This window comes from Onychostruthus taczanowskii, unplaced genomic scaffold (assembly GCF_017590055.1).
Source record: "Onychostruthus taczanowskii isolate IOZ18803 unplaced genomic scaffold, ASM1759005v1 scaffold6, whole genome shotgun sequence".
Taxonomy (NCBI): domain Eukaryota; kingdom Metazoa; phylum Chordata; class Aves; order Passeriformes; family Passeridae; genus Onychostruthus; species Onychostruthus taczanowskii.
The window spans coordinates 1,256,762-1,270,427 of record NW_024503679.1 but is presented as its reverse complement, the minus strand read 5'-3'; the positions used below and the strand labels follow the sequence as shown (position 1 = coordinate 1,270,427).

Sequence of the window (13,666 nt, the reverse complement as noted above, 5' to 3'; positions counted from 1 at the left end):
GATTACATTTGCCATATTGACTCTTTTTCCATGTTTTATTCCCTCCCCCCCGCAGACTAACATCTCTTCCAGCCAGGAGATGGCAGCATGCAAGGCAAAATTACCACTGGGAAAGTCAGGAACTGCCTAAACCATAAAAGAGATTTTGTTCCTGTCATTCTTACATTTAGGTGATGATCACACAGAAATTGTGGATGGATACTGGGATAAAAGCAATTCAAAACCTATAAAAGTGATCTCCATCCAGCCCAAACCTACTACTTGTTTTAAAAATGATCTGTTAAATATTTGCCCCCACAGTATGGTTTTGTTCTTGAGTAATTTCAACCTTCTGAGTTTCCAGCTTTAGTAAATAAAGACTAAAGCGCATGGCACAGGATCCTTCTGTTTGAGGTTATCTGCCATGAAACTCTGAAGGGAAAGGATGGGAAACCTTCTCAGATGTCAAGATGAGCATCTGCACCAGAAAATCCCCTCCTTGGGAACACCACAAAGCATCATGAGGGCAATGGCAATAACTGGGGGTCTGAAGTTGTCTCCTGGTTGAGGAAGGGACCAAGTAGTTTTCCTCTGACAGAGTAACCTGTGTTTCACCCACCCATAAGGTAACTATGGCCAAGGGATTTATCCCAGCAGGCAGCAGTGCTGGGTGCTGCATGGAAAAACTTCCTGAAGCTCTCTCTGAATGGCTTAGGACAAGAGATCTTCTTTCATTGCTGGCTCTTCAGCAGTACTTGGGATCAGCTGGTGGCAGGTTCTTGGACTGATGTTTGTCAATTCATGGCTTTAGTGTGGAGAGTGGAGCAAAATGACTGGTTCATTATCCAGGTCCCACTCTCTAAGGATGTTTCCAGAGAGTATTTCTGGTGTGATTCCTCTAGCCAAGGCTTTCCATTTATGCAGCTGCTACAGGAAAGCTCTCCAGGTTTAGGTGCCAAACAAAAGTGGTGTTAACATGCGCTGGCAGAACAGCCAGGAACTATTCCTCCCACTTGTGTCTCACTGCAGGGTAGCTTAATCCTTGGCTATTCACCAGCCAAAAATCTTGAATCTTGGTCTTGTCAGGAAAGTCCTTAATCCTTAAAGAATCTTGGAGTCACTTGTACCTGCAGCAGCCACCTCATGTACTGCTGCCCCACGGGTTTCAGCTCCAGCTGCAGATGCTCTAGATGTCTGATTCTCTGGGATACGATGAACATGGGTCAGGAGCATTGGATTCCAGTGGGCCTCTACTCACCAGCTGGGGTACACAATCAGTGACTTGATGGCCAAGAAAAAAATGGGCAAAACAGGCAGAGCAGCTGGTGGCCCATCATATGCTTGGCTCCATGGGGCTGCACACAATCTCTTGTTCACCCAGCCAGCAGCCTCGACTGCTGAGCAGGACATGGGAAGAGGCTGTTTGGGAAGTCATAGCTGGAGGCAGGAGCTGTCTGAAGGAGCTATTCACTGGCCAGAGGACCAGCCTGCACATGGTGGCTGCCAGGCTCACTTTCATGTGACTATCACAAGACACAGCCAATGTGTCTGCACAGACATCAACCTCTGTACGTTTGAGTTTGTACCCAAAACACCCCTAGAGGCACCAGTCCCACTTTATCACAGGCTGCTCTGCCATCTGCAACACCCAACTGGGCTCTGCTAATAAATTTGAATAAACAGTCCCTACATTTTGCTACTTGTGATGATCCTGACCCAAAAAAGCCCCAAGCCAAGGGGCTGGTCCCAAACCTGCAATACAAAATACAGATGGAAACACTGGACACATTGTCAGGACACACAGATGGAGGGTAGCACAGAGCATAAAATGTTAGGGGTAGTGTTGGCCTAGAAAGCAGAACTTAACACACCAGGGAGGAAAGTCCTGACCACCAGTTAGAACAAGTGCTGGAGAGCAGAGGAGAAGAGGGACACAGCAGAGACACGAGAGAGGAGGCACCTACTGCTACTCGCATGCAGTGAGAGCTGTTAAACCAGGTGAGCAGAGTCCCAAGGAGCACTTCCAAGGAGTACAGTGACCCAGGATGCTCCCAAAGATGGAGCACCAGCACAGCACTTCTCACACCCCAGAGGGAATGATTCCTACAGCTACAATTCCCTTTGTATGTGGGCAGCCTCCAGGAGCACAGCAAGGCACTCCAGGCGAGGGACACGTCGCCATGGTTGGGTGGTGAACAAGGCAGTGCTGGGTTTGTGGTTGGACTCAACAATCTTAGAACTTAAAGGTTCCTATGATTCTATGTAAAAAAGTACATTTTATTGCATAAAATTCTCCCTTTCCCAGTCCTCAAGCAGGGACTTGCATAAAGGTGCAGCCAGGTTATCTCAGCCCAAAGAGACGTGTCTTTCAATCATGTTTTCAGTATTCCTGCCTCAACCCCCCAACAGATTTATCAAGAGCAGGCTTAAAAAATTTATGGAATTTGTAAATCTCTGCCCTCTTGCAGTGAGGAAATTATCCTGGGAAAATTATCCTTTATAATAAGAGCTGCTAAAAGAAAAGTCATGAAAAGCCCTCCTTGTCCACCTGCCTTTCTTGGAAAAGCAGCTTTTAGGATCGCACGGGATGTTTGCCGGACACACACCAATGCTGTGGCACAAAATAACTCTCTGGCTTTGGGTTTCATGCTTTTCTTTGGTTTTATACTCAGCTCCACATCCTGTACTGCAGCTGGAGGAGAGGAACATGGCAGCCCTACCTAGCACTCCACCCAAGCTCACACAGCAGGACAGAATTCCTGGTGTTTATCCACACTCCTATGGGGACATCTCCACTACCTCAGGAAAAAAATTAAGAGCGAGTTGGAATCTCTTGGGCTCTTCCACTTCTGAAACCTCTCTGTTTGTGATTTTCCAAAAGCAGCTTATGTGGGTGGGAGATTAAGCCTGAGATGGAAAAGCTCCACTGCACTGGCTCATGTCAGACCTGCTAAGGGATACTTGTCACTGTGCTTGGAAAAAACGCTTTGGTTGGTTGTCTTTGTTCTCACTATGTTTTCATTGCCCAATTTCCATGGTTTTGCTTTTTCTTAGCTGCTGTCTGCCAGAATCACTCTGATAATTGAGGACCAAGTAATCATTGGATATTGTGGTTAAGCATAAAAAATCAAAAGTAAAAGAAGATGCAGGATTTACATAATTTTGTTATCTGTTGCTCTTAGAACATTACTTACTTTCTTTTTTTACAGATTTATATAGGCCATTTTTAGATCAAAAGGTTCCAAAGGGAGGATGAGGTTAAAGCCCCCAAAACAGGTAATTGTGCAATACAAGTTGTAATGCTCCAGGAAAGCTATGGGAAGTGTGGTGGATATCCAATCAACCCAGGAGCAAGAAATAGAGCTTGGATGGAGCGCTGAGCACCCTGGTCTAGTGGAAAGTGTCCCTGCCCACGGCAGGGGGTTGGAATTGAGATTTAGTCTCTTCCAACCCAAACCATTCCGTGATTCTGTGATTCCATGACTTTGCCTCTGTTTCTACTGTGTTTGCCAAATTTACCCATCTACAGCATCCTTGGGAGTGGGAAAAGAAGCAGTGGAGGGATCAGTGCAGCTAAGGTTAGCAAAGAAAGGCTCCCACAGCTCCGCTTTCATTTCCCCCACCACACTGGACACAATTACCATTTCGGAGTCACTGTAACAGGCCTGCCCCAGGCGGGCTGCGGGCACCGCCTCGGCGTGAGGAGGGTGCTCAGAGGAGAGAAGGAACTCAAAACTGCCATCGAAATCCTCTTCCTCCGTATCCCCCTCCCCATCAGCAAAAGTACCTCTAGTCAAGAAATCGGAGCGCGTCCGCGCCATGCGGGCTTTCTTTTTATGGCTCGGTCTGGGCACCTGCTTGACCAAAGGATAAAACAAAACAAAACAAAACGAAAAGAAGGGTTTTAAAGTAAAAAGGAGACTCTACCTATGCAGCCTTAAGACGTCTCTGAATGCCACTGCACCCCATGGAGGGGATGCAGTATTAAGTCTAGTGAAAACAGCAAAGGACCAGGAAGAACAAAAACTAAGACAGGACGGTGAAAATGGACAATCATGGGTGTCACTCAAACGGAGACATTAAACCAAACCAAGACAAGACGGCGTTGGACAGTGTTTGCATCAGGATCACGGGATCCTTTAATCCAGAGCTGCTACAAATTATTCCTACAGGGTTTTTTATTTTAAGATAAGGTGTGGAGGTTACTGTGCTGTCATATCCCCCTTCCCATGTCTAGCAGCCCTTGTGCTTCAGACTTCACTTCTCTGAAGCTTTTGAGGGAAAACTGGCCAACTAAGTTATTTTTTGCCCTTTTCAATGGAAAGAGAAAATAAACAAATCACAACTCACCTCGCCTCTGCCAGACCCTGGCATCTTAAATGGCTTCCGTGTTTCACCCTTGGAAAGGCACTGATGATTTGCCTCTCTGCTGAAACACAACAGAACAGAGATCTTTCATCCTCTCCCAAAAGCCTTCCCACCATGCTAGCCCAGATCCTGGGAGTCCAAGCAGTCAAGACTAAATTGCAAGTCTGAGGTCAAAGGGTTTTGGATTCTTCAGGACTGGACTTAATACCACAAGACAAGAAGAGAAAACATTCTGCCTTGTCAACTTTAAACAGCAAGGTCATTATGGATTGTGTCTTTGTATTTTGGGGTTCTCTAATGTGACTATTCTGTTGCAGAGCAAAAATTAAAATACGGCAATTCTTAATGTCTTTTTCTTCCTGTTTCTTGTTCATGTTGCACATGAACCAGGAAAAGAAATTTTCAACAGGAATCTTCTCCTGTCACAACGGCACAGAAACCACAAGACTACTACACTTGCAAGTACCTTGATTTACCAACAGTCATTCACTGAGAGCTTTTGCCTTGGAAAGGGTGCAGCAGGATTTAGGAGGAGGGTGATTTATATCCTTTTTTGAGCTACATGGCCAAATCCACCCCAAAATTAGGCAAAGCACCTTAAGCAACACAACAGAGTGGGAGCAAATGTTGTCCCAGGATCTGGCTGCCATGTCCAGACCCTGGAGCAGCCCAAAGTTAAGCAAAGTGACGGAGCTGAGCAACTGCTAAGTCCATTACAGGTGTAATTAATTACATATGTGAATGATACGGTGTCCAAAGAGCATTCATGCACAAACTCTCTCTGGAGAGCTGATGTTTTTTCATCTAGCAATGGTCAGCGTCCACATGTCTTTGCTGGACTAATTATATGGTAAACAAGGAAAATCCTGGAATTTTCTGCTTCATCAAGTCATTTCTATTTCAACTACCCAAAAATCCTAAGAACTTATTCATCATATTTCACCTTGAGAAATAAACTCCTATCCCTGTTCATGTAGGGTAAATAATAACAGTATTGAGCCTGCTTATTGACTCTCTTCACTGCTCATGTCCATGATTATCTCCCCTGGATTATATAATGTTGTAAGAACCTGGGAAATCGTATTCCAGGTCTTTTTCCTTTCCCTCTGACCTCCTCGTTGCTAGAAGATCAAGAACCCTTTGTTTAACTATGAGGTTTGTGCAGACTCCAGAAACAATGTTCTGGACCCTTTGTACAAAAAGGTCCCTAGCAGAAAAAGAGCCCATGGAGAAAGCCTATGGAGACAGCACAGGAGAAAGCCCACCATCTCTTTACTCACTGGAGGCCAAAGGGATTGTCCTTGGGTGTGAAGAACATGGAGCTTGCCCTCGTCTCCTCAGTGGCCTGGTTGGGCATCCGAGGCTGCCGAAGGCGCTCTGTCCTTGAGAAATGGCTGCCTGGGTGGTCCTTGGGGTCCAGAGCTGGTTTGGAATGGCAGCGGGGTTCCAGACCTTCTCGTCGCTCCACGAACATGCTGACAGGTCGGTCTTTGGGGGCACTGTGGGCTGGAGAGCTTCCCCTGGTCCCAACAGTGAGGCCCTTGATGTCCACTGCTGAGGTTGGAGCCATGCCTGGCGTGGGGCTGTGCTCCCCTCTGCTCTGGGGGTGCAGGATGAGGACGGACTGAGGCCGGCTGTCTGGTTTTTTGGCTGGTTTGAGGGAAGGGTCCTTCACTCTGCTCTGCTCTGTCCTCTGCAAAGCCTCTACCCTCCCTTGCTGCTCGAAGGCTTTGCGCTGCCTCTCCAGAATTTCCTTCTGCTGACGAATCTGTTCCATCATCTCCCTCTCATTTTGCAGCTGAAGCTGCTTTTGCCGTTCCTCCTTCTCCACGTTGAGCTTTTCCAGTCTCTTAATGACAGAACCTGGAGAAAGGGCCCGTGCTGCTGTCACTGTCCCACGTTCCTCTCTCTTGGTAGAGGGTTTATCCTTTTCCTCCTCTTCTTCCAAGGCTTTACCCTGGTCTGGTTCAGAGTCCTTCCTGACCTCGGAGAACATAACTGTCCTTTCCTCTCTTTCCATTGCTTTATTCCTCAGGTTATTCTCCACCATCTTCACCTTCACATTGTCTTGTGGTGGAACGTAGAAAGTGGGGAGGTTGCTGGAAAGGAGGGTTTCTCTTGGGTGAGCCTTTATAACGTTCTGGGGGTCACCAACCCCACGCTCCTTCCTGCTGAGGTTATCGGGCAGCACCGTGTCTGCTGGGGTCTGTCTGCAGCCGGGCAAATCGTTGTTCCCATCCGCTGCACAGAAAGGCTTCTCCCGCAGCTGAGCCTGGGGACTGCTGGGCAGGGAGTCCATGGAAAATGACTGTGTGTCATGCTCATCTAAGACTAAAGAAATGAGTTTACTACTTGAGGTATCTTCACTGCTTAACAACTCGAAGCTCCCTTGAGAGCTCTCGCTCTCCGGGGTTCCCTGAGGGGAATGCAGTGCCTCGGACACCAGCTCGGTGGACCAGCGCTGCTCTTCTGAAGGTGACAGCCCACCTGTGGAGCGGACCTTGAGCAGCTCCAGGCTGAACTTGGCCTGTTCCAGTTCCCGCATCCTCCGGCTTTCCCTCTTTGCACGAACCACTTTTTTCTGATTGAGATCCTCCAGTGACTTGGGCCTCTCTCTCACGATGATCTCCTCCTCAGTGTCCATCCCACTCTGGCTGCTGGCTCTCTCATGCCTTTTGTACAGGGAAGTATCCAGTGGGTCCACGTGATTCACCCGATTATTCTCCAACAGTGATTTATGTTGTTCTACAGCTCTCACTCGCTCTTCAAATGAGCTGTCCTCCCACTGACATGGGTTAGAGCCCTTAATTTCCAAACCATCTGCTTCCAGTCCATCCTCTTCTCTACCTGCCAGGCCATTCTCCAGCTGCATCTCTTTTAACTGGTGCTCTTTCAAAGCTCTAAACCTGAAAGAAAGCAGAAAACCAGGATATTCAGCCTTGCATCCACTCAGGACCCTTCAAGGCACTGCATCAATAGTGTCTTATCACCACCACCACCATCACCTCACCACCAGCAGCATCTCAAGAACCCTCCTTGCACATCTGGTGCAAGACAAGGCAAGGCACGTTCGGTTTTAAACCTCCTCCTCCTCTGCCATCTCTGCTACCGAAGGGCTGCCCCAACGCACCTGAAAGCTCCCCTCGTGCCGATGGCAGCGGGTCCAACCTCCATCTCTGGTCCAGCCCCTTCATAAGCTGTCAGAGCCAGAAAAGCTTAACCCATCACAACCCCTTGGCTTCTCCATCTTCGCCATCCTGCCCGGACTGCGTCTGGAACAACTTAGCAGGGACTTGTGCCCGGCACCAAGAGCTCTCTGCAGCTCCCAAATGTTCCAAGCGACGTTAAGGTGCTCCACACCTTGCAGGCAACACCTCTGGAGAGTGAATTGTGACCTGCCCCCCGGCCAGAGGGCCAAGGCATGGCTGGACAGCCTGTGCCCTCCACAGCGGCTGGCTCCGGTATCCCTTGTCCTTGTGAGCCAGCGCAGCAACCAGATTGGTGAGGCAATCTGAGTTAAAAATAGGCTACTTAAACTGGTGCTGCTGCCAAGTGGAAAAAAAAAACCCTTGTGAGTATTTACAGCCTTGGCTTTGCACTGCTTACGTGCTCCAACCTGAAATAGGTTCTGTCTCTTATTCCAAGAGCAGGACGTGCAGCTAAATTGTTAGAAAGCGTGGGCAAACGAAGGACCAGGGCAGGTCAGGAGAGGGTCATGGATACACGAAGGGACACTGCCCTGTGTAAGTCACTGTAGTGCCCTGATTCACACCAACCACCCTGTGAGCATCACCAAAACCACACTCCTCTTTACCCGAGGCCAACGGTGTTACCTTTGCCGTGCCAAATACCCGCGGCACGCCGCCTGCAGGCACACGGCCCTGCTCCTGCGGGCTGTGTACGCCTGCCGGGTGCGGTGTCCCCGCCAGGCTGCCTGGATGCTGGTGGCTGCGGCGTGCCGGCGCCTGGCGTGCTCCCGCCAGCAGCTCTGGATGAGATGGGCTGCAAACTGCATCTGCAGGAACCTCCGCCGCTCCACGAAGCCTCGCCAGTGGGTCTGAAGGATGACAGCGGCTTTGCTGAGAACCAGAGGGTCTGGGGATGGTTTGCCTTTTTTTCGGCTCTGGTAGCTTCGCCAAAATCTCTGCAAACACAGCAGGGGATTCCTTGTAACGGGTGCTGTGTGAAGGGACAGTACCTGCCTTCATGCAACCTCTCCAGCTCCTCACCACTCCCAACTTATTACGGCAGAAGGATTCAATCCTGATTGCAAGCTCCTTCCTTGGACAGGAGAGCTGATTTTACCCAGGGGCTTTGTCTGTAGGATTTGGGGATGGTAATTTGCACTGGAGTCCAGCACCAGCACCCACCTGTATGCTGATGGCCGCGTGCCGCAGGCTCAGGAACTGCCTCCTGCAGAGCAGGCTGCGGAACCAGCGCTGCAGCAGCGTGATCCTCCGCAGCACCTCCTGGTGCAGCAGGTCCTGCAGAAGCTGCCGCTCCCGCTCCTTCATGAAAACCTGGCCAAAACAACCCAAAAAACACTAGCATGGAAAGCTTCCCAGACCACGAGTCAAATCCTCCTGGTTTCTGTGTCCTGAATGCTCCCAGGAAAGTTGAGGAGCTGATTTTTGTGAAGGCACCTCTAACAAGTTTCAGCAGTTTCACAACAGCCTGTGACTGTCTAAGCTCTGAATTATAGAGTTTTCCCATCAGGGGAGGCAAAATGAGAACCATTGTATCAAGCCAAGTCTACACACACACAGAGATTTTGGAGGACATGAGTTTTTTGAGGCTGCCTCTTTACAATCAATAACAAAACAATATTATTCTTTACTCTTCTATGTTAATAATATTAAAAGTTTCATTTAAATCATTGATTTTTGGTAAACAGAAGAAAAATAGTTTCATTAATTAAAACCATATATAGGTATTAATTTATCAGACAGAAATACAGGCAAATGTTATATCTGTGTCTTAAAGGTTGAACTGAGGATGAACATTTACCATTGTTCTTCCAACTTGGTAATTGTCTGGATCGAGTTTTATCTTCCGGAAGAAATCATGGATATTGTGCTTAGATGGGCTGATCCCTTGTGGCAAAAGGACATGGAAATGGTTCACAAAATCCTGAGAAGGAAAAGAAAAAAGCAACACCAAGATTTGGTTAGCTGGGTCCTGCTGATTCTTTCTCCCATAAATAACAGATTTGCTCCACTGGCCACATGAAACAAGAGCTCTGGAGTGAGCAGAAGGACAGATAACATTTTATGCACCGAGGAACACCAAGATTCATCCAACATTTGCGGTTTGATGGGAAAGACATCAAAGCAGGGACCTAGCAAGGTTCAAACATTTTTCAGCGTGGGAGGAGAGGTTCTGCAGGAGCCAAAGGGTCAGCCTGAGCAAAAAATGCTCCAAATCCCCAGCAAGGGCGGCAATGGAAGGTGGATACCAACATCTGCAAAACATCCCTGAGATTATCCAGCCGTTACTGCTGGGAGGATTCAAAGAGTGAAGTAGGTACAAGAGGATAGATCCTACCAAGCAAGGTTGGGATCCCTGCTCACGGCAAAAAAATACTGAGCATTTTTCTTTTTCTAAACAGCTGCTGTGCAGAATGTGACATCTGCCCCAAAGCAGCCACAAGCAGGAAACCAATCAGCACCAGCAAAGCATGAAAGGACCGACATGTACACGAAACCTGGCAAACACATGGAAAAGAGGAAAACAGGAAAAGCTGGCTAACTCCAGCACTTCAGAGGATGCATCTCATCCTCCTGATGGGACACAGCCAACATAACAGGGCTAACACTGCTCCTGGTAATTCCAGATGCAGAAGAGAACAAAAATCAGTGCAAAATCAGTTTTTTCCAAAAGGGAGTCCATGTTGCAAAAAAATACTGGTTTTACTCTAAAATCATGGTGCAGGGGGCTCACAGCCCTCCCTGAGGTCTGGACTGGCTCATAGGCAGAGAACAGCCTGTTACATCCACTGCCTTCCAAGGGCTAGAAATTAATTACCCTGACAAAAAACTGAACCAGCAACACTCAGATGACTCTGCTAATGATGCTAAAGGTGATGGAAGACAAAGGCCATTGTACCCCACCTGGAAGGAGTATTTGCAGCTGTATCCTGACTGGCGGATGCGCACGGTCTCCAGCATCCCCGTGTAGCGCAGCTGCCGGAGCACCAGGCTGTCATTGAACCTCAGGGGCAGCTGCAAGGGGAAAACCAGACCAAGGATGAGCAAATATTTCCTTTCCCTGAAGCTTTTAAGTGCATGGATGGGTGAAGGGTTCAGCAGATGGAGCACATGTGCATGACACACACATTGTCAGCGATGCTACAGGAGGGAGGGAATGTGGGTCCCCAGGAACCAAACTAATCCCACTGGGATTGAATCCTGTTTGCTTGTAAGACTTTCAAACAGCTCACTAGAGAAATAAAGCCATAAAAAAGATTTTTTGCATTTCAATTGAAAAAGAGTCTCCAAGGGCATAGTTAATGTATGATATTTTGAGCAAGTAAATGATATCCAATGCAAAAAGCTTCAGCTTTAAATGCCTGGATAAAACTCGGAAGGATTAATCTACAAAGGATCCCTACATTTTGAACTGAGGGTCCTCGGCCCATGACACAATTATGTAAAATAAATTCAAGAAATATGAGTGAGTGTGATCCATGTAGTTTATTCTAAAAGTATCTGCTTTTACCTACGGAAACTTTATTTTAAGGAAGCTTCAGGGCTCAGACCCAGCACAAGTGAATTCATGGTTCTATAAATCTCTCTTATGGCTGGTCAGAAGCTTCAAAGGAGTCAAATTCATTTGTTAAATCAAATATATTTTTCATATAAATGAAAATACTATTATTTGTATACATGTGTTTCTACAAATATAAGAAGAGCCATTGCAGTTTATCAAGAGTGACATCCAAGTGATAAATCCACGCTTCCCCTTGCTCAAATCTTCTAAATTCAGCTCCACTTGAGGGTTTGTTTCCTATCTAACTCCCTGTAAAAATGGAAAAAAGATTCCCAAGCTGATTTCTAGCAGGATCTTGCTTTCTCAGGACGGCATTTACCTTCTCGGCGTTGGATCGGATGCACTTGACAAAATACGGCTCTGCTTGGCCAAGGGTCTCCATCAGTTTGTTGAGGGATGCCTGCAACAGAGGAGACACAGGGAAGGGAGAGGACACCACGGGGGATAATGAAAATCCAAATGCTTAAATCATAGACCAACATAAACTGGAATTAATTATGAGTAAATGAGGCACAGGGGAAATTGTTCTCCCAAATTAGTGTTTTAGCACAAGCAATTTGGCTGATTTTGTCTTTGCCCCCAGTAAAGAAACCAAAGATAAATATAATGCTGGCTGGATTTTCAGATCTCTGGCTTCCCTGGAGCCTAAATTCCCATCCCACTCCACACCACAAGCCTTTTCCAGCCATGAATGGGAGCTTCAAGACAAGAATTTACACCTGGCACCAAACAATCACTGATGTTTTGTTTTTTATGTTCCCATAATGCTTTTTAAATACAAATCAAATTTTCATTTATTAAAAGTGACTCCAGGCAGGATTTACTCCTGATTTTTAATTGTCAAAATTTTACTGTTGGCCTAAAAATGAATTTTTTTAAATGAAAGTTTTGCCGAGGCAAAATTGGGAATTCACAAATATTTTTGAAGTCTGCAACCCTGAACACTTCACAGTTTGTTTCTAGAGAAGAGCTTCAATGCTGGCATGCTCCTGACTGAAGGATCACTGAGAATCAAGGGGTTTCCTGGTTCCATTTTTCTATTTCCCCTTATTTATTCATCACCATTAAAAGTCTCTCCCATAAACTGAATTTACATTGGCATCACTCTACAGCCAGCTGCTCCAGTGGGATGTCATGCTGAGTTATCCTTTCACCTTGCAAACCTTTGACTTTTTGGGATGAATAACAAGCTCTTGGAAAAAAACCAGGCTGAAAATCAGAGCGTGCTGAGTCCATCAATGCTGGCCAGGTTCCTCAGCCACATTTTTTTCTTGTGTCCTATAAATACTCTGGGCATCTCTAATTGCTGAGCACATTACAAACATGGCATTGGTAAAGTGCCAGAGAGTTGATTACTCCTGATTATAATAGAGTTTAAAACTGAGTCATGTAAAGGATGTAAGCAGAGTTATAAATTTTGGAATACAGGAGTTAATAAACTGGTGTAGTATTACAAAGAAGTATTTTACCCACAGATTGGCTCACAGGAAGCCTTTTTTTCCTTCTGATCATTTCAAAGACATCTTTATGGGAAGCCTTTCATGTTTAGAAAAACATGAAAATCCTGGATGTTCATTCACATCCAGGATTTTGGAAGGAGCAAGGGATGGATCCCACGCACATGTGATGCAGCTGTGTTATGTACATTAACTTCATGCAAATATCCCTGCTCCTGTCCCAGGGAGCAGCAATAATGCCATGACGTGGCAGACCCCTGCTGGCAAGCTCCTGGTTTTCTAAAAATCTGAAATTAAATATTTTTACACAAAAGAAGCCTATTGGGAGCTTTCAACCAGCAGCAATGCTGCAGCAACCCGCTGTGCCCACACAGGCTAGTGGGAGGGAGAGGGGATACTCAAGGGACACAACCCCTTTGTTGAAAGTCCAGCAAGCAGAGTGCTCCCAGTGCTGGAAATGGTGGGAATGGGATGTGCAGGACACATAGGAGGGGGCATTTCCATTCCCTCAGGGCCATCCTGACTGAGGCAGATGGTCCAGGCACCCTCTGCCATCTGGTGGTCGGGAATCCACAAAGGACATGTGAGGTCGCTGGATTAACCCTGCATCCATCTCCTTTGTCCCTCTGCCAGCAAAACTTTCCAGCCACCCACTCGTTCAGCACTTGTACTCAGCCTTTCAGGAACCCTTCCATCCCTGTCTCCAGGGCACCACCTGTATGGGGGTTAAAGGGGAGCTCTACAGTTTTAGGTATGGGGGGTTTTGTTTTCCATTGTGAAAGCCATCCCTGCTCCTGGAGCACACTCTGAGGCAGCTATTTCCCCTACAGATTAGCCTAAGTCTAGGGATAGTGGAAATCCACAGGAGATGGAGCAGCTGCAAGCCTGGTGTTGAGGTATTAGCCACAAAGCAGCGTTTCTCTGCAAAAAAAACCACGTTAGGAAACATTTGTGTTTCCTGCCTGTGACCCAATTCCATGCACTGCAATTTTATTAGTTTGCTCTTGATTAAAAAAGCAATGCTGCTGCTTTGTTCCTTAAAATTATTCTCTTTAACAAGTGCTCACTGAAATTAGGGATCTTTGATTTAAATG

General features: G+C 46.9%; 1 protein-coding gene across 5 annotated transcripts in view; it reads right to left on the bottom strand.

Moving 5' to 3' along the window:
* The window catches only part of MYO9A (myosin IXA), a 173,147-nt gene that overhangs the window by 17,314 nt on the left and 142,167 nt on the right, over positions 1-13,666 (bottom strand). For 3 of the 5 annotated variants that reach the window (XM_041418455.1, XM_041418458.1, XM_041418459.1), the window contains 8 exons: positions 11,435-11,515; positions 10,458-10,568; positions 9,355-9,477; positions 8,718-8,867; positions 8,181-8,491; positions 5,628-7,253; positions 4,330-4,408; positions 3,621-3,833 (listed from right to left, as the gene is read on the bottom strand). In XM_041418455.1, coding sequence (XP_041274389.1) covers positions 3,621-3,833; positions 4,330-4,408; positions 5,628-7,253; positions 8,181-8,491; positions 8,718-8,867; positions 9,355-9,477; positions 10,458-10,568; positions 11,435-11,515 — 2,694 coding nt within the window. Of the gene's footprint in view, positions 1-3,620; positions 3,837-4,329; positions 4,409-5,627; positions 7,254-8,180; positions 8,492-8,717; positions 8,868-9,354; positions 9,478-10,457; positions 10,569-11,434; positions 11,516-13,666 lie in introns of all 5 variants that reach the window. The other 2 variants (XM_041418456.1, XM_041418457.1) reach the window with 2 other exon arrangements.